The 20125-nt window shown below is 41.1% G+C and overlaps 2 protein-coding genes across 4 annotated transcripts; both read right to left on the reverse strand.

Moving 5' to 3' along the window:
• Positions 1-112: 112 nt before the first annotated feature.
• Positions 113-12211, reverse strand: LOC133928839 (ARM REPEAT PROTEIN INTERACTING WITH ABF2-like). Of its 3 annotated transcripts, none has more exons than XM_062375337.1 (19): positions 11821-12211; positions 11568-11728; positions 10973-11145; positions 10765-10885; positions 10569-10643; positions 9784-9878; positions 9198-9273; positions 6761-6868; positions 5765-5893; positions 5498-5566; positions 5365-5424; positions 5150-5273; positions 4916-5055; positions 1595-1658; positions 1433-1512; positions 1212-1276; positions 946-1063; positions 746-870; positions 113-646 (listed from the first exon to the last, which is right to left on the reverse strand). In XM_062375337.1, exons 1-19 carry the CDS (start codon positions 12131-12133, stop codon positions 556-558), a joined length of 2187 nt encoding a protein of 728 aa, XP_062231321.1. In that variant the 5' UTR covers positions 12134-12211; the 3' UTR covers positions 113-555. The 3 variants fall into 3 exon arrangements, 2 of the variants coding, with proteins under 2 accessions (XP_062231321.1, XP_062231320.1); XM_062375336.1 differs by having other exon boundaries at positions 11562-11728; positions 11821-12210; XR_009911532.1 differs by lacking the exons at positions 113-646; positions 746-870 and having other exon boundaries at positions 1011-1063; positions 1382-1512; positions 11562-11728.
• A 2597-nt stretch (positions 12212-14808) lies between these two features.
• Positions 14809-18069, reverse strand: LOC133928077 (MADS-box transcription factor 4-like). The gene is made up of 5 exons (XM_062374358.1): positions 17805-18069; positions 15451-15550; positions 15300-15333; positions 15113-15157; positions 14809-14946 (listed from the first exon to the last, which is right to left on the reverse strand). Exons 1-5 carry the CDS (start codon positions 18067-18069, stop codon positions 14809-14811), a joined length of 582 nt encoding a protein of 193 aa, XP_062230342.1.
• Positions 18070-20125: the final 2056 nt, after the last annotated feature.

A 20125-nucleotide genomic window follows, 5' to 3' on the forward strand; every position in this document is an offset into this window, starting at 1 on the left:
AGATGCTAACCCGGCTAGAACATCCGCACATCTATGCTCCACACGCATTCTTACCCTCAATCGTGTCAGATAACATCTAACAGGCAGAATGTGACAAATGAAAAAAAAACGGTTTAACAACACAAGAACTGCATTATCTAAAAAACAACACAAAGAACAGCAACGATCACTATTACACCGTTGCTCATGCTTTTACTTTCCACAGACGGGCACACTCTCAACTGTAAACTGGAAACGACCATAAACTCGGAAACAAAGCCGAGTCCGACAAATTTGGTCAGGACTCGGGACCGTTCAATCGAACCTATCCCAGCGTAAGCTGGTTAACAGATGACTAACCACCAGTTCCCCTTAGCCATACTCTTACCATAACCCATAACCTCCGTTAAGTGGAAAGGGAATAAACGATGTTACATGGTTCATGTTACTTAAGGACCCAGCCACCGTGTACCTGCAATAGATACCATCGATCTAACGTCCAACGCCAGAAACTTTAGCTGTACAATATTCTCCAGCAGGATCCTGATGGTGATGGCATCAACGAATGTGGACTCATCATGTCTGCGTGTTCTTCTGGCTTGGACTTAGCGCATTGGTGAGAAAATTGCGGAGCTCCGGAATAACACGCTGAATCAGCTGAGCGAAGCTGCATGACGAAATGGCATGATAAGATTTACATTATTTGAAATGCATTAGATGATGCGTATGCTGGTCCCAGATCAAGGTTATTAGTGAGAGAACATACCCTGGTCTGGTGCAGATCTTGTCAAACTGCTCCAGAATAAACAAGATGCATGTATGTCTCAGTGACACGGCATGAAAGGCTTCGGACAAGTCATACATGTCAGAGATGTTATCTAGATTCACATCCTGCAAGACAGGATATATTCAACTTAGATCTAATCAGTGGACTAAACACAGAACTGGAGTAGCTTTCCTAATCACCTTTGCAATAGTATATTCACAGAGGCGTTTGAGCCCTTCTAAGAGATACTGATCGGCGGCTCTAAGAAGATCCTGAGCAATTTCATTGGCTACCTGCACTGAACCTGTATAGATAAATCTGCATAAACCGAATAGGATTATTTCAGACTTTAATCGAACAGGCACTGACCCATAAAAGAAAACAAAAAATTGCAGATTCATCGACAGAAAAACATATCCATATTCCCTCAAAATAAAACATGAAGGGAGTTCCATGACTCACTAACCTCATCATGAGTTCAAAAACGTCCCATCTGATATTGGGAATTTCAATGTCTCTTGCATCCTTTTCCTGGTTAAGAAAACAACTTTTGAATTAGACATATATCGAAATTGAAAGTTTCAAGACAACAGACTATTTACAGTAGCAATAGTTCAGCTAGGAAAAGATACCCACAGCTTCCAACTAGCAAAAGTACATCATGATATGCCAAGCCTCAAAACTCACCCTATACCCACCATCAAACATTGCACGAAATGCATCTGACGAAGCAAGCAAAGCAATTCGGTGTGCATAAAAGCGCTTTCCTGAACAAAAAAGGAATAAGATTATGAGGGGCGCCATAAAAAATAGGATTATTTGACATCAGGGTCCTGAAATAGTACCAACCTTCCACCAAGAAGGTAACATCTGAAAGTGTTGAACTGTTCACATATTGCTCGCCAAGATAAACCTGCAATGGAATATATGTTCAGTAACAGCAGTCCACGCCTCAGGGTTACCAGAAGTCCAGAACTATGGACAGAACAATCCCTCATCGTCATGGTGTTTTTTATCCAGTATTGCAAAAACAGTGAGTATTTGGAAATCTTGTTTAAAAATGCCAAGGACAGGACAAGCTACATTCTAACCACAATTTCGAACAGACTGCCAAGGAGTAAAAAACAGTCGACATAATTATTTGTCACTAGCAGGTTGTACAAGCTATCCTATGTCCCTGGCCAGGAATGGACTACAAGAGAAACTCTTTTGGGCCCTTATATACCTTTCCCACATTGATCATCCAAATTAAAATCTATGTGCACCCAAGAAACACCGTGTCAATGTGATGCTATTTTAAATCACACAACATTCAGCTCATAAAGGGTGTGTTTAGTTGCCTGTATCTGGGACAACCTGTCTCTACCCGTACGTATATTCCCACGGAGAAGGTCGTTTGGTTGCCTGCATGCACTGTTCCTCTCTATATCCGTGGATGCAATTATACGGTTAGAGCGTGGTCCGGTGGATATGCCCGAATCGAGCGTCTCTCTAGAGCCTGGTCTAGTGGATGCATTGCATCTGCTACAGTGCTGCAACGGCCCCACTTGTTAGTCTCAGGTGTAGGGTCATTGCATGCGCTCATGCAGGTAACCAAACATCACATGATCATTGCATCCACAGATACAGACAACCAAACACTCTTCTTTTCAAAATCACTGCATCTGCTTAGCCGGCTTCTACTCATTCAGGATGTACGCTGCAACTCTACGAAAACTCATGTGAGCAATTAAACACACCCAAAGTCACTGCTACTCAATTAGTGTATATTCCCTCTGTTCTTTTTTGTTTGTTGTTTTAGCCTTGTGCATAGCTATTAAGAAAAGGTAGCATATCTTCCTATTACCCTACTAAAGTGGTCTCTTTTACCACCTCATTAAATTACATTGTCTGCTCAACCACCCATGCTAACCAATCAACAAAGCAATCAAGCATTGGAAAATGAAGCAAGCACTAAGGGCTTGTTTGTTTTTTATTATGATTACGGATTCTAGCTTTTAAAATCAGAATTGAAAACAAACAAACCGATTCTACAATCCATAATTCACAATCTAGGACCAGATTATGATATAATCCATAATCCAGGAAAATGTTGCTTCTATCAGATTATGGCATATACTTACTCACCATTGCCATTACAAACATAATGCTTCGCTTCTTTCTTTCTCCCTTTGCTCCTTTGCTTCTTTCTCCATCGAAGCATGGAACGCGAGTTTGACAACTTCTAAACGCAAGTCCGACGAGTTCACCCTGTGGCAGGTCGCAGCCTCAGGCACACAGCGCGCAGTGATCTCGTGCCAGATGGTCAACGCCCTTGTGGGCGTGTCGGCCACCGGTCTTGACATCAAGGTTTAGCACGCCATGCGACTCACATCCCTGCACAACGTGATGTGGTCGGTGTTCGGCCGCCATTACGATCTAGAGCTAGATCCCGGCAAGGAAAGCAAAGGAATATACACTAAGGAGCTTGGTTGACGAAGGCTACGACCTGCTGGGCCAGCTCAAATGGTCTGACCACCTCCCCTGGCTTCGTCGGCGGCAACGTGTGCTGCTGCGGCGAGGTGGGAGCGAATGGATGGTGTTGACGGCGCACTTCTCCCCGAAGCAGAGAGACTCTGGGAGGGAGAGAGCGAGTCTTAGGGGAGAAGGGAGAGGGGAGAGATTCTAATAATTTGATATTGTTTGTTTTAGATTGTACAATCTAGATTCTAGATTGTGAAAAATCAAAATCTAGATTGTTAGAATCAGAATAAAAAACAAACATACCCTAAATGGAATAGTAGAATGTAGCTATGTTTCACATCAAAATCCTATAACGACAAGTTGACAAACAAACAACAATAACAACTTTTGTCCAAGCAAGTTGGGATAGGCTAAAGATGAAACCCACAAGATCCAACTAAAAAGATAATGAGAAAACAATAATGATAATAAATGTACTAGTAATAGTAAAAAAGTAAAAGTAATAATAGTACAAGGAGACTTATGCATAAGTTATGGTTCTGATATGTAGATTGCTAACTTCTACACGCTTCTATCAGTGGATAGTTCTTTGAGGATATTTCATTCCTAAGTCTTTCTTTACAGACTCCTTCCATGTTAGGTTTGATCGACCCCTGTCTCTCTTCACATTATCAGCATACATCAGTATCCTGCTATGCACAGGTGACTCTAGACGCCTCCGTTTGATATGTCCAAACCATCTCAACCGATGTTGGACAAGCTTGTCTTCCATTGGCGTTACCCATACCATATTTCATATATCATTATTTCGGATCCGATCCTTTCTTGTATGGCCACAAATCCATTACAACATACGCATCGCTGTTACACTTAACTGTTGGACATGACACCTTTGAGGTATCCAACATTCGGCGCCATACAACATCACGGGTCAAATCACCATATCACGGGTCAAATCACCATCCTATAGAGCATACTTTTCAGCTTTTGTGCCACCCTCTTGTTACAGAGGAAGTCATAAGCTTGGCGCCATTTCATCCATCCAGCTTTGATTCTAGAGTAAATTTCACAAAACAACTATTTGCACATAACTATCACAAAACTACAATTTCTGAAACGAGTTTCACAAAACTACAAATATTTTGTGCCTCTAGTATTTATGCCTCTAGTAACACAAAACTACAACTATTTTGCGCAAAATAGTTTTAGCTTTCTGAATCGCAAAAAATGTAGTTTTGTAAAAAAAAATGTAGTTTTGTGTTATTAAGAGCATAAGTACTTGTGGTTTTATGAAACTCGTTCTAAAAATTGTAGCTTTGTGATAGTTAAATGTAAATAGTTGTAGTTTTATGAAATTTACTATTGATTCTATGACTAACATCTTCATCGATATCACCATCCCTCTATAGCATCGATCCCAAATATCGAAATGTATCCTTCTTCGAACCACCTTTCCACCGAGACTAACATCTTCTCATTCATGCCTAGTAGCACCAAAATCGCACTTCATATACTTGGTTTTGCTCCAAGTCTAAAACCTTTCGATTCTAAAATATATCTCCACAACTCAAAAAAAAAGAACGGAGAGAGTACAAGACAAGTTGGCAAACAAAAAAAACAATTTTCACAAGCTAAAACGACAAACATAAAAGAATGGAGGGAGTACCAGACAAAGTAAAATTGAATTAAAATCACACTTTCCCCTACCTGTGGTGTTGGGGATGGAGGGGCAGCATCCATGGGAGAAAGTGCTGCAGCTTTGTTGGCCAATTTGTATAGTGCTGCTGAACCATCTTGTTGATGTTTTGAGCTCATGGAAATTAGAAGATCAAGAAGCAGGTCGAGACCTGGATTAACCCAGAATTTAATCCATGAAGAACAACACACAGTGGAATGAAAATAGAAACGTACAGTTTTTGGTGGATGCAAAATTGTTTATACCATTATTATCAATAAAAATTGTTCTTTGATCTTCAGGGGCACAAAGGTGAGCCAGAGCAAGAGCAACACGTCTCTGCACAGATTTCTCTCCTACTCGCATCAAATAAAGCAAGTGTTTCAACACCTGTCAACCATCACAAGGGAACCAGCTGCATAAATACTACAGTCAAGCACATTGCAAATAAATAAATATAAACCTCTAGAGCAAAGCTTACTCGTCCATTTATCTTCTCTTCTAACCTCTTCAATGTTTTGGCTACACAGTCCTTTGTTGCCTGAAAATAACAATGACTTCATCAAACTCAGTCACAACGAAGTGACAATTTTGTGCTACGATGGTCACCGTACCTGGACAATGAATTCCCCATCTTGCAACTTTTGGACACCTCCTACTTTAATAAAGTCAGAGACATAGTCCTATAAGAAGAAAGAATAGTAATTTACTTCAGAGACAATGAAGTAAAATAAGAAACCTAAGAGAAACAATGAAATAAAAACATGTATTAATCCCCCTTTCAAGGGGACATTAAATCAGGAATTATTAAACAACAGTGCAAACCAAGCTTTTCAGAAATACGGTCACCCTTCTTTTGAAAAAAAAAAATCATGAATTACCTCATTGTCTGCAACTCCGTAAAGGGCAAATGCAGCATTATGTTGCAGAGAGCCATTTTTTGAGTCAAGAAGCTTTAACAAAGGCACCAAACCACCATTATATGAAATACCTGCTTGGTTATGTGTGTCCTGAAACAAATGTTTAGATCAGATTACAAGTTACAACTAAGCTAAAAAATAAACGAACAACTCCACTACCCCATAAGGAATGGTGTATGGGGATCATCTCTTATATTATATGAAACTAGTCAAACAATCTTGCAAGGAAACTGTACTATGAGGTTTGGTTGGTGCCAATGTCATCGTATTTGCATGCTGACTTCAACATGCATGTAAACAGTGCACATATTATCACTCTGCTAGAATCTGCCACTGGCAAATTGGGTCTTCCCCAGTGTTCCCCAAGGCGCTAGGCAGGTGGCATACCAGCGCCTAGCACCTAATCGAAGGTGAGCCTGGGCAGGATAATTCGCCTTAGCACCTAGGCAGATGCCTAGGGGAACAGTGGTCTTCCCCTCCAAACCACATTTAGGACTTGTGAAGGTTCAAGAGTTTTGCTAAGATAGGCAGGGCTAGTGGTCACAGCATAGGGTGGAGCAAAGACCAATAGACAGCATTCTGCACAACCAACATTTGAAAGGCTCAGTTCTCAAAACTTTGCCTATATGGAGAAGAGCTGCATAACTTCAGTTATTCATGGTGCACTATACCTAAACCTTGGTCAAACTCATGTTGATTCTTTCAAGAATGAACACTCACTGTAAATTTTGTCCTAAACATATTATGATCTTTGCATCCCCACACATGGTTGCCATCAACACAGAGAAGTACCGAAGGAACAAATTTGACGAAGTGATATATCATGTGATTTTTATAAAAGAGCAACAAAATTTTGTGCATTGTTTTTCTTTCACTGCTACGCAGATTCTCTATAATAGATAACAGTAAAATAGCTGTCAAACATAAAAATCATGTCAGATTAGAAGAAAATTAAACCTGGGCAAGCCTCCCAAGTGCAAAAGCGGACATCTCTCGGAGTTGGACATCAGCCGACTGTAGCATTTCAATTAGTGGTCGGATTGCACCCCTTTGCACAATATGGACCTGTAAAACAAACATGTCTAGAAAGTTCAGAAAAGAATAGCTGAAAAAACAATCCTACACTTCTTTTTTTCTTGCCATTCCTTGAGTTTTATAATTCAAGCTTTCCTTAAATGACAAGTGGTCCCAATAGGTGCCCTCCCTCCCACCCAGGGCCAGGGGTGGAGCTTCATTGAGGCCAAAGGTGCCCCCCCCCCCCCCTTGCAGAAAATTTCTATAGAAAACACTAATTTTTATCACATTTACATTAACAAGAAAACTAAATTGACTAAATATTTGGGTGTGTATCTTAGATTGGCCCCCTCAACTTTTCCTTTCAAGCTCCGCCACTGCTCCCACCTCCCCTAGAAAACCTGAGATAGAATAGAAAGAAAGGATACAGTGGTGTGTAGGGTCTTTCAAATCAATCAGGAGCAAATCAATCCAGGGGAGCTTTGCTCTGTGTCTTCTTTAGTGCCTGTCATTTGCGACAGACAAGGCAAGGCACTCGGTTAAGCCTGGAAATCCTCTTTACTTTCCATGAGGCTAAAGAGCGAAACCTTTCGCCAACAAGGAAAGAATAACAAAAAAAAAACACCTCTGCAACAGCAGCAAAATTAACTTCTACAAACATCTTAATTTATTCCCAAAGATATCCTTATAAGGCAGGGCTGAGGGTTTGGAGTAGGCCAGGAGTGGTGGCACAATGATGCATGTGGCGGCGGAGCTAGGTTGGGCATAGCACCAGACCCTAAGGGCACGGTGTTGGCGAGCATACAGGCAGAGCTGAGGGCTTGGCACACGCAGAGACCGGCAACAACAGCTCAATGTATTGGGGTAATATATCATTTCTGAGTAAATTTCGCAAAACTACAAATACTTTGACAAAATTATTGCAAAACTACATATTTAAGCAATACTTTCACAAAACTACAGAGTTTGTGTCAATTTTATCGCAAAACTACAGATTTAAGCAATAGTTTCACAAAACTACAGAGTTAGTACCGATTTTATCGTAAAACTACAGATTTAAGCAATAGTTTCACAAAACTATAGAGTTAGTACCGATTTTATCGCAAAACTACAGATACTTTGATAAAATCATCGCAAAACTACAGATATTTTGGTAAAATTATCGCAAAACTACAACTTTAAGCAACAATTTCACAAAACTACAAATTCTAGAGGAGCAGTTCCTAGCCCCGTTACCATGACGACCGAACCCCGCTTGCAGTCTCACAACAGTTGCCAAGTCTACAATAGAATATATAGATCTATGATAAAATCGGCACTAATTTGTAGTTTTGTAAAACTGTTGCTTAAATTTGTAATTTTGTGATTTGCGATAATTTTGCCAAAGTATCTGTAGTTCCATGAGCTCCTGGACAATCTGTTTCATGAGTTGTTAGCTGCTGTGAGACTGCAAGCAGTAATGGGGTTGGGAACAACTCCTCTAGAATTTGTAGTTTTGCGATAAAATCGGCGGTAAATCTGTAGTTTTATGAAATTGTTGCTTAAATCTTTAGTTTGTGATAATTTTACCAAAGTATCTGTAGTTATACGATGAAATCAGCACTAAATCTGTAGTTTTGTGAAACTATTGCTTAAATCTGTAGTTTTGCGATAATTTTGTCAAAGTATCTATAGTTTTGCAACAAAATTGGCACTAAATCTATAGTTTTGTGAAACTATTGCTTAAATCTGTAGTTTTGTGATAATTTAGTCAAAGCATTTGTAGTTCTGCGAAATTTATTCATCATTTTTTGTATCCATTGCGATGCACAAGTATTAAATTAGTATCTGATAAATAATATTGCAGAGGCTGCCAGGCCTATTTCAACTCATGATTGCGGCAAGTGGTGCCGGACCAAGGACAGGTCGGTTGCAGAGGCTGCCAGGCCTATTTCAACTCATGATTGCGGCAACCATATCAGCCCGAGAATAAGAGAGGCGCAGACAGAAAAGAGCAACGGGGAAAGAGAGAGATGGTGTGTGATCTTGCTCTGGCCAGTGGCAGGATAAATCCTACAACTCATCATGTTGAAAGACGGTCCCAGCTGTCAGATAACATCACAACCGGTGGGATTGACCAGAAATGGGTTCTACTGAAAATTTAATTTCCATCACAAACTGCAGTTCACAGAAAATAACTTAAATATGTAAACTGCCCATAGTTTTGACAAACTACCAGTAATTTTGCACTGAAATTTGTATTCCACCTCAATTTGCAGCTCACACATCACAAAAAAGAAAACACAGATATGTAAACTGCTAATAGTCCTGAGTAACTACCAGTAGTTTTGCAAATTTTACTTAAGACTTGTAAACAATGAGTGTAGCATTTGTCACACACCTTGCAATCAGAGTCGGCCGAAGCAAATTGCCCTAGCAACAAAGCAGCCTCTCTTTGGCTTTCTGTACAACAAGAACTGAAAAAAAAATGCTTCATACATCAGTCAGATAGTCTTGAGATGACTTTGGAGTGCATATATTCAGAGCTATAGCAAGCTCTAGTATACCCTTCTAAGACTGAAAGGACAATGGGAAAAAAAATTCTCATTTGAATAAGGTGGGTTGGAATACAAATGATATGGATCTGGAATAGAAGACTAGGAATAGCCAAGCTTAAATTCAAAAGTCAACAAAAATCATAAGATAATAATTAACATATTTTCTGTTGGCTTAAATTAGTAGAGTTAATCAGTATTCGGAAAGAAGAAAAAAAACATGTCCACTGGTGTCCTCACAGTAATCGAGCATTTGTATGGCATGTTCAACAGAATGTGCGGTATATATAAAATAATAATTCAAAAGTTCCCAAGCACAACAAAAAATATATATATATTTTTAGTTGTTAGTAGTATTGGAGCAGAATCCAACAAATATATACAATTATAAATGCTTTATGCATGCCATAAAACTGCATATGATGACCATACCTTAATAACCCAATCACAGGTTGCAGGGCCCCTGCATTAAGAACCTCCTTCTTGATATTTGGTGACGAATGAACCAAATTTCCAATGACACCAACCTAACATGTCAATGGAGAGTATTTCTTTGAGTGCATCGCAATAAAGATTAAAGAGATCGTGAAAAGACTAGTTCTAAGAGTAGGGTGATATTCCATGTGAGATTGTCAGCCATACATGTTGGATCACTAAAAAGCTTAATACAGATAGGTAACCTTGCACTACACAGAAGTATGTTTACAGATGAATGAGCATAAACAGCATGTTTGAAATATATAAGCAAGTCTCAGACCAGTTTCCATGCAATTTGTTTGTTTTACATAAGCTCCAAAGATTAAGTTATTCTATTACTTAGTAAGCATGCTCCAAGTAGCTGTGCAGATTGGTTCTTCTAAATATTTCAGGAAAGAAGTAGCAACTATGTATAGCCTCACCCTCTAGTTATATCTCACTGCTCGCCAAAAATTAAATGCGCAAAACTGAAGAAAGCACAAGACAAAAGCATATGACCATTTCTCTGTAAAAACCTTAACCTCATAATAAATAGATAGATGACACCCCCGCCTATGTTGTCTCAACATAGCCGGTCCCAAGCCCGGGTAAAGGAGGAGGGTTGTGATAGGCTTTGCGAGCCAATGTAAAAACCCAGCCACTTTTATGGAGATGAAACCCAATGACATGTCAGCAGCATAAAAAGGACTCTGTCAGAGAAGTGGAGTTGATAATAAAAAACAGAGTACTAGGAGCCTTACCGCCTCATAGTGAATTGCAGCATCCTCTGATCGGAGCATTAAGATCAATGTTGGCAAAGCATTGCATTGAACAATCTGCATTACAGGGATAATTCACCATGTAGAAGCAAGAAAAGTGTATATGTGTGAAAGCATATGCAAGTTTAGATGTCAAAATCTAACACGAATGTTGGCTTCATTTATTTTGATATCTCACCTGACTTTTGTTTTCATCATTTTTAAAAGCTAGAGTCCTCAGAGCCCCTGCAGCTGCTCTCTGCACCTTAAGATCCTGCGATTCTAGCAATTCAACAAGAGGTGGGATTCCACCTTCCATTCTGCAGTAAAAAAAAAACCATCAGCGAGAAGTGAGAACTTCCCAAGGAAAATAAGCATCAAATGATCAATGAGGCATAGAAAAAAACCTGACGCTAGTTTTGATGTTGCTATTTTCATGAGCAAGATTGGTAATTGCATCAGCTGCTCTCTTGATAACACTGTTAACCACCCTCGAATTCGTAGTATTTTTCTGCCTTTTCAATAGATTCACCAGCGGAGGTAGCGCACCAGCATCAACTATAAGTTGTTGATGTTCAGGCTGTAACAGCAAGACACCAAATAAACAACTACATTTCTCGAAGTAACTTGACCAAAAATGAAACAATGAAGCATCAATGCTCAAAGCACAACTATTCAAGGGCACCTAAAGGGTACTAGGGAAGATTAGAAGAAATTATATTGATTAAAAAACACTTGAATTTCCTAAGTTTTCCTAATAAAAAGGCATGGGATGTTACAATTTTATAAGAAATGCAGACATATGAAGGATGTGGATTATGGGGTTCGGGATTACTGTATAACGGGATATTTGAAGCTCAAGTGCCACAGGAAACTTGAACTTCAACTCATAGTCCTATATAGAACATAAGTACATTCAACAATAATCCCAAGCAATTGCAGTGATATGGAAGCAGAAGATCGACTGCAACTAAAACAGGAAATCAATTAAGGAACCTTTACAGCTAGGAGGCCCAGAGCGAAGGCGGCGCCCTTCTCGACCTCATGCTCTAACGGACGCGGCAGCTGCTGCTCCTGAGCCGCCGCCACAGCCGCAGGCTCTTCCAGGTGGTGCACCAACGCCGGCACGGCCCCGCCTTCTACGATCACGTTGACAACCTCCTCTGCGCAGGAAACAACCACCAGATCCGTCTCAGTAAGGGCGCCGGCGCACGGATCGGTGCGGGCAGCGGGCGATTGGGTGAGGGGAGGTTACCGTTTTTGGCGAGCTCGGCGAGGACGTGGGTGGCGCGCTTGGCGGCGGCGCGGTCGGCGTGGCGCCAGGAGGAGCAGCGGAGGAGAACGTCGACCTGCGTGCGGACCTCACGGGCGAGCGCCGCGTGGGAGTGGCGGTAGCAGATCTCGGCACCCGCGGAGCCGTCGTCCTCGTCGTTGTCGTCGTCGACGCCCGCGCTGCCCAGCAAAGACGCGGCAGCCGCAGCGGCGACGGCCGCCGCCGCTTCGTCCTCCAACTTTCGCTTCTGCCCCTTGCGGCGCGGGCGCTGCGGCTGCTGCTGTTCCGCCTCCATTCGAGGGGACGCCGGCGGCGGGGAGAGCGTGTCGGAGGTTGAGGAGGAGGAAAAGGCGGAAGCAAGAGAGTATGCGCCCGGTGCGATAGGGATTTATTTCGTGTTCGGTAAAAAATAAAAACACTTGAGCCGTGAAAACGGTACGCTTTTCTCACCGTTGTATTTTACTTTGATTGTGTACATATATTGATGTTTGGATTAAACGGGAGGCATCGTTACAAATATAGTATGATTTTTTAGAACTTTAGAATTTTTAACATAGAGCAGTACTACTAGAATTTCATTTTTCTTTGCGAGATACTAAAATTTTCTTTGATAAAACGAAATACCACTGCAGTCGAGCAATTTTCACCAAGAGTCCCAATGTTAAGAATTTACTCTCCGTCTAATTTCATTGTGGGCCTTTCTTATTCCTAGCGATCGACTGAGAAAAGGAAGTGACACGAATAACCCAATAATCACCATATATCACTGGATGATTACCTAACCTTCATTTGTTCGAGTAACACAATAATATTTCATCCATGCATCCTCACATCGAGCTATAAAGATATCCTGATCCAAGTGGTCGCAAGACCTCTCACCACATTTTGTGGCTTGTGAAAACAAAGTTGAGATACAACAAATATGAAGAATACCCTTGAAAACAAAGATACAACAAATGTGAAGAATAGCCTCATTATGTCCTACAGTGTCACATTTGACAAGTAATATGCAGCATGTGTCACAATGATACCGTACTTTTACACATGTTGCAATTTTTTCCGTCGCACTAATGTCATGCTAAGAATTTATTAAGATATGTATGGACGATTATGAATAGTAAAATGGACAACAGGGCTCCTGGTTCTTTTTATCTCATAAGAGTTTCTCATATCCTAAAATATCCGTTAGATTAAAAAAGTGAAAAGTTAGTAGAGTTTATTATGAATTACTCACTTTGATTCCAAATATAAATTCATTAGACTTGAATACAAGAATTAAAGTGAGGGATATTATAACACTATTACCTATCAACTATTGCTAGAGTTAAGTTGAATGATAAGTTTACTATATTGATTATGGATCATTTAGGTAATGATGGATATGAAAGAATGAGATAAAAATGTGTATTAGAGTTACGATGCACTTATATTTGGGATTGAAAGTAGTAATTAATCATATATTTTCTACACTACATGACTACCAAATTTCATTTTTTTTTTTTGCACAGTGACTCACACTTTTGCGATTCATAGTGGACGACTAAGAGCTTAGCATGAGTTGGTTGCGTCCCTCCCCTCCCACCCTCTCCCCGTTACCATCTAATCTAATAAAAATCGCAAAAAAGCATGTGCCCACCAAAAAAACCACATTGTGCAAAACCACCCGAACCGGTGGGCAAGGGCAGCCCCCCCTCCAACCAACCATTCCTCTCACTCCTCCCCACCTCCTCCGCCACCTAGATGCCACTGCCTCCACCTCCCCACATCCAAGCTGCTGCAAACGCCTCCACTTCCTTCGCGCCAAGCCCCTCATCCTCTACCACTGCCTCCTTCCCGCACTCACATCAGTGCCCGATCCACGGGCCAAGTGTGCCCTTCGTGCCTTCGGCCTCGGCTCCATGCCGCCACCTCGTGTCCTCCCCGTCCTCACTGCCACTAACACCACCCCGATCTGTCGACCTTGAGTAATGTCTTCGGCCCCACGCCACCCACTCCTGCCTACACCACCGATGTAGTGAGGGAGCCGGAGCCTGTGCCCCTCGAGGTGGTCGCTGTCGAGGAGGATGAAGAGGAGAGGAGGGGTGAGGAGGTGTGGGGTAGCATGGTGGTGAGAAAGGTGCTGCTGTGAGGATGCTGAAGAGGGACATGGACATACCGGAGCTGCTTGATCGGCCTCTGCCATACGGGCACAACCTCATGTTTAGCGAAGCCAGGAGCAACTTCAGTTCTTCACCAGCGGTAAGTGGCCTGTTCATGGACAATGGGGACATACTCAGTGATAAATTGGGCAAAATTTTGTTGATGGATTCATATAATAGAAAAAAAAAACTTGCTACGAACTAGAGGGATGTAGTACTTCTATGGGTGCTGAGTAAAAAAAAACTTAACCTAAGGGAAGAGATATCCTGAAAGTATTGCATTAAGGTCGAGAAAAAACCCAAAAGTCAGCTACAACCCACACGCTATCGCTAGTGACCGCGCCACGACCACAAGAAACACATAAGAAGGGCCTTTTTTTTTTTCGAAAAGCAGGATTCGAATCTTAGTTGATAGCCTCACACCTGGAGGTCTTACCACCGTGCTATTCATACGTTCTCATGGGTGCTGAGTTAGGTTTCCATGTTTCTTGATTGACATTCATTTGTACAATGTATTCAATTGATGAAAGAAACAGATTTCTCAATAAACATTGTTACTTATGGTTTTTAATGAGCATCACCATGACAGAGTGTTCACAATCTATCAACAAGAACAGATAGATATTAAACAAGCATGGTTAATTATTCATTTCAGTTCTAACGCGACGCGCACGGCCACAGCGAAACTATTGATACTGATAGACAGCATGTTCATCCAGATTTGACATGAAAAGAAAGATACACAACTAGCAACAGTGCATGAGGCAATTGCAAGCTAGAAGCTGCAGGTGAGTAGCTTCAGTTCAGAACCACACTAAGTTCAGCATCCTAGCTACTCGTTTTCTTGCAGGTTGGGATGGCTGGGCTGCACCCGGAAGGTGAACGGCATCTGCGAAGTGAACTCCCTGTCGTGATGGTACCCGATCTCCAGCTCCCTCATGCCGCCGCTCAGCTCCACATCCTGTTGGTGCTGGGAACGGAAGGGAAAACTTCAGTAAGTTCTCAGCTTTCAGGTTTTCTTCAGTTAGCTCAGAACATCGAATTTGTTCAGAATTTTGGGTGGAAATTCCAAGGGAAAGTAGAAAACAAGGAACGGTAAAGAAAATGTTCAACTGCAATTCAGAAGGGAGAATAACCATCCTAAAAGCCAGAAGCTTGTGCTCGTCCTCCAGCATCTTCCCCTGCAAGCAATCACGAAAGGCAATAGATGATCAGAAGCTGTAAAAAATGTTCTCGCCCAAGAAAATGGTCCATGATTTCCTTCAAAAAATAGTCCATGATCTACAGGGTAACAAAGCACAAGAAACAAGTTAGAGCTCGTACATTCCTCCTGTGCATCCTCCAGTGGTCCATCTGCAGCAATAATGAAATGGAACCAACATCAGAAACAAAAACCAGGTCCAGAAAAATTGCAGCACTTGCAAACTGCAAGCAAATATGAAGCTCTGGAACCAATGAATGAATGGTTTCCTTCTTGTCGCGCAGGTTGGTCTGCCCGTTCTGGAGCGCCTCCTCAATCGCGATCAGCTCCCTGGGCTGCAGGGAGTTCAGCAGCCTTTCAGACGCCTGCAGTCCTGCACCATCACAAGGCACAGGCTACCACAATCAAAACATGATACACGAACAGTGAAGTGCATATGCAGCAAGAAATAGAAAGGAAATTACATCGAAATCTCATTCGGTTGGTGGTTCTTGTTTTGCAGGCCAAATATAAATTAGTTTCATTTATGTGCTCGATTGCCACTGACCGAGTTAGCTGTAATATGTAGCTCAGAACGAAATAAAACTTCAGGATCCGTCTAATTGCAATGTATCAATGTGCTATAATATTTATTGAGAACCTTTACAATACACCATGATACTAGATAGTAGAGAGTATCATTGTTGTGATCCAATCATCTATTTTAATAGGTATTATTGTAATTATCTTGATACACTTAGGGGTAAATACGTCATTAACTGACCAAACTTCGGACCTTCACTACTCATTATCGACCGACCGACGGAGGGTGGAAACCCTAATAAATGAAATGAACAGAATAAGTGAAAGCTTATGCGAAGAATAAACTAATATTTTGACATTCCCTAATTAAACATATAATTTACAAGTTTATCATAATTTTTTTTCCAATCCTACCCTTATGATACCTATAATACTCTTTAATAATACCCATGATACTGATGGGCGATAGAGTATCATTGGATCAATCTAAACCACCGGATGAAGAAAATGGACGGTATGCACTCATTTAGGTGTACTGTAAAAGTCCTTTATTTATTTCATTACCTCCAAATTGCAGTCGGACTTGCCTTTCATGCTGCTCTAAGAGGAAAAATACAACTAATAGAATGCGAATTAGATCTCTTCATATTCATTAGCCATTGCTTTATGTAATGACATAAAGTGGTACTGTTGTCAAATTTCACCTGATACTATGTTTCATGCAGCCATGGCTGGCAATAGCATTTCTTGAGAATCTATATTATTATGCACCGTGAAGTTTGTTCATATTTTACTCTTCCATTAAGCTTTCTCTGGACGATCAGCTGCTAAGGAAGGACAAGGTGTAGGTGTTGCTGTGGTAGCAAGGTATTGCTGTACAGTAACATTTTTAATTGGAAAGCACCATTGCCACTCAAACATTGTAGTAATGATTTAGCAGCTTTACTTTTTAGCGTTCTCACCATGTTTAGTAATAGAATGCTGCAAACACGTTTGATTGGCTAGCTAAAAAAATATCCTGGCTGGTTGCGCTACAAATTCGGTGTTTTGAGTAAGGTCAGATTAGTGTTCTTTGCTTGCAGCAATGGCTGAGTAGGTTCAACTTAATGTTATTATTGGTAACGTGGTTATATAAAGCTGGTTATATAAAGTGGTAACATGTTTCAACTTAATGTTTATTACAGGACATCCTTGTTTTGAAAAAAGCTTTATCAAGTGAAACAACCATCTTGTCAGAGGTGGAACTATTGTGTAAATTTATCGAATATATTGAAAAAGGTACACTATTAGAATGAGCTCTTTTGTTGCCCGTGCGTTATTAGTCATGGTTATGTCTTATTTTTTCTGGTTATTTTCTTATTTTAATTTAATTAATTTTTGTCATGCAGAGATTTTAAGAGAAAGGAGACAACTCAGAAAATAGAAGGGGAGACACAACAATTTCATATTTTGTTTGTAATTATATTTATGGTAAAATAATTGAGAATATCATTATATGTTGTATGTTATCTTTGACTAAGATATATTTGAACATCGCATTCTTTTTTTTTTGAGTGATATGCTATCCTAATATTAGGATATATGTTCAAAACATTTGCATTGTATTAGTAGTATTGTGTACGGGAGTCATCAATGGAACCTCGCTGCTCATTTGTATGCAAAAACAAGCTAGCTTTACTTTCCTAGCTAGGTTGTGTGTGGTTAAACCAGTTGCCACACTTTTATCTCTACTTGCATACAATGAGATTGTGCTCATGCTGGTTAACGAAGGAGCAAAATTTTATTTTCCATTGCAAATGTTTCTAATCCAGAATGTACCTCGGCCAATCCAGTATATATCATTCATGTTGCAAACCTTACTCTTATTTACCATCGCCGTCAACACCGTTAGATTTTTTTTGTTAAAATATTTTTCATGCTGCCCAAACTACCCTCGTCTTCTACCTCCAGTTCATGCCCCTTCATTAGCTGAGATCGGCGGTGGGCAGGGCCCTCATTTTCCTCTCTCTATATCCAACACCGCACGACCACCTCTCCGCTCTCCTCTGGACTCCGCAAATCCAATCCACCGGAGAGGAGGAATCCCACCACCAAAAGCAACGCACCCTTTGCAGCAGAGCGCCGAGGCGTCGTCCTGGAGATGTCGGCGTCGGTCACGAACGGGAGCTCCGGCATCTTTGATACTATGTGCGGCAAGCAGCGCAGCTTCTTCTCTCCTGCACCCGCGGTGGCGGTGGCGGCCGCGCAGCTCTGCACGGCGATGTCACGCTTCTGCGGGGTCGGGTGAACCCTCATGGCGAGCGGCGAAGTCACCCGACCGCCGCCATCCCTTGCACGCCCAACCAGCTTGCTGGCGAGGCACAACGGCATCAGACCATGCTAAGAGTGGCTGGATTTCAGGATCCCCCCATTGGTGCCTTAGATTGCACGCAAGAAGGAAGCGCAACAATGGAACATGAACATATAACGGAAAGAAAAAAGAGGAGCAAGACAAAGGCAAAAAAATCTTTCCACATAACCACCAGGGCTTGACCTGTCATGGCAAATAATGATAAGGTTTATATACGGGATTAGTCCTACGTGAGTATAGATTTTCGATCTCGTTTAGATGTGTTATAGGCAGGAGTGAAAACAGATTAGCTATGGACGCAGATCTACAAACAACAAAAGAGAGAGCATGTGGAGCACGAAGATTCCAAAAACGCATACCATATTTTTTTTATTTCATTCTGAACAAATATAAATAACTTCGAATATTAATACGGATAGTCTCAAATACAAATACGGATCAAAAGGAATATGGTTATGGATATTTCTTGGAACAAGAAAATCTCTTAAATTGTTCATCGACAAAAATATCCAAATAGAAAATACTTAAATTTAAAAATTCAACAATACTTAGATATTTAAAAGTACAAATGTAAGTGCCCAAGCAGAGAGCGAGCACATGCATGGAGTTGTTTGCTGCCGATGCCACGGTTGGCATTGTGAATTTCAGACTTACACTGTACACATTTAAACAAAGTGTATTCCTGCACAATTAACCTCGCTAGACATTTTAATATGTCTATATTAATTATGGAAGTTTCAAAAGTCCGATTTTATGTATGTTCGTAATGACATGTTTTCATGAATGAAATGAGTATATACTAACTAGTTTGAAAATGGCATGACAATGGCCCATGCAAGGGAGTAATATTTGTTAATTTGACAGAGTACAATATATATAATTGTTTTGCTAGTTTGATTTGATCCAAACAGAGAAGGAATACATATGTAGAAATATATGCTGGTTTGGTTTGATCCAAACAGAGAAGGTATTCATATATGGAAATATGCATAACCAAATATACAACATCATATAAGATCTTTTGGAACTAATTGGTTATCCGCATAGGAGGATCCTAGCCAAATAGATACGTATAATCTCAGAAAGAAGTATGTTTGTATGCACTATTCTAAACTAACTTGATAGATGTAAATATACATCTGCAGCCTGGCCCGAAAGAGGGGCTCGAATCGAGTTCCGTCCACCGCCTGGCACGACTGCTCATGCAGACAAATCTACTTATCAGTGTCACAAAATCACCTTCGTACGAGCAATCAATTATAATCTCATTTCTTGTATCCACTTATATGACCTCAGATTCGGTCAACCACACAAAAACTCAGCTCAGTCTATCCAATCAGATATAACCAACCAAACACTTATCTTTTCAATAAATATAACTCTACTCAGTATACTTCTCCTCAGCCTGAATATACAATCCATGTAAGCAAGATCCCATTGAAACTCTATTTCCCAACCTAACCTAGAAAGAAATAACTTTGCTCCCTTATCTCTCCCACGCCCAGCATGTCATATTCGTCTTCTTGCTTCGCTTCCATCTTCGTTTCTTTCTCCTGCCGCCGGCCAAATCCAGTGCCACAAGGCATCTTCTCCTCAAGCAGCTCAAACCGGCAGCTATCCGCCCCCTCTATCAGATCCACTAGCTTGGTTAGTCACAGCTTCCTCCGTGCGCTAGATCGAGGAGGTGCTCTCTGTCACGGTCCTCATCCACTGGACTACGGCATGGGCCTTGGGCCAATTGGATCGAGCCTATGGCCCAAGCTAACCGAACAGGAGAGCTACGGAAGGGAGAAAGCATCAGAACGACGAAGGGGGATGGACGAATAGAACACGGCAATGGCTGCCTCTTCCTTCCCCGTGCTATCTCCTCCCCAAATCTGATTCTTCTAATCCCAATCCCTGTTTCTTCCCATACTAGATTGCTACTCCTAGTCTATGCTTCCCATCGTCTGAATTGTATCCCAAAATGCTTGTAGCCGGTGTTTGAAGTAGAATATACTGCTACGTTTGTAGTGCTTTTGGTGGAATCCGATCGGATTTGTGACAAAGTGGCATCAGAGCCTTCAATCCATGGAG

Source organism: Phragmites australis, chromosome 9, assembly GCF_958298935.1.
Source record: "Phragmites australis chromosome 9, lpPhrAust1.1, whole genome shotgun sequence".
NCBI classification, from domain to species: Eukaryota; Viridiplantae; Streptophyta; class Magnoliopsida; order Poales; family Poaceae; genus Phragmites; species Phragmites australis.

Coding starts and splice junctions, on each gene's coding strand:
- LOC133928077 (XM_062374358.1), bottom strand. CDS start 18,069: ATGCCGTTGTGCCTCGCCAGCAAGCTGGTTGGGCGTGCAAGGGATGGC. Junction 15,551..17,804: donor TCGGCGCTCTGCTGCAAAGG/GTGCGTTGCTTT, acceptor GTGATGGTGCAG/GACTGCAGGCGTCTGAAAGG. Junction 14,947..15,112: donor AGCTTCTGGCTTTTAGGATG/GTTATTCTCCCT, acceptor TTCCGTTCCCAG/CACCAACAGGATGTGGAGCT.
- LOC133928839 (XM_062375336.1), bottom strand. CDS start 12,133: ATGGAGGCGGAACAGCAGCAGCCGCAGCGCCCGCGCCGCAAGGGGCAG. Junction 5,894..6,760: donor CACTTGGGAGGCTTGCCCAG/GTTTAATTTTCT, acceptor CATTTGTTTCAG/GACACACATAACCAAGCAGG. Junction 1,064..1,211: donor GTTTTTGAACTCATGATGAG/GTTAGTGAGTCA, acceptor CGGTTTATGCAG/ATTTATCTATACAGGTTCAG.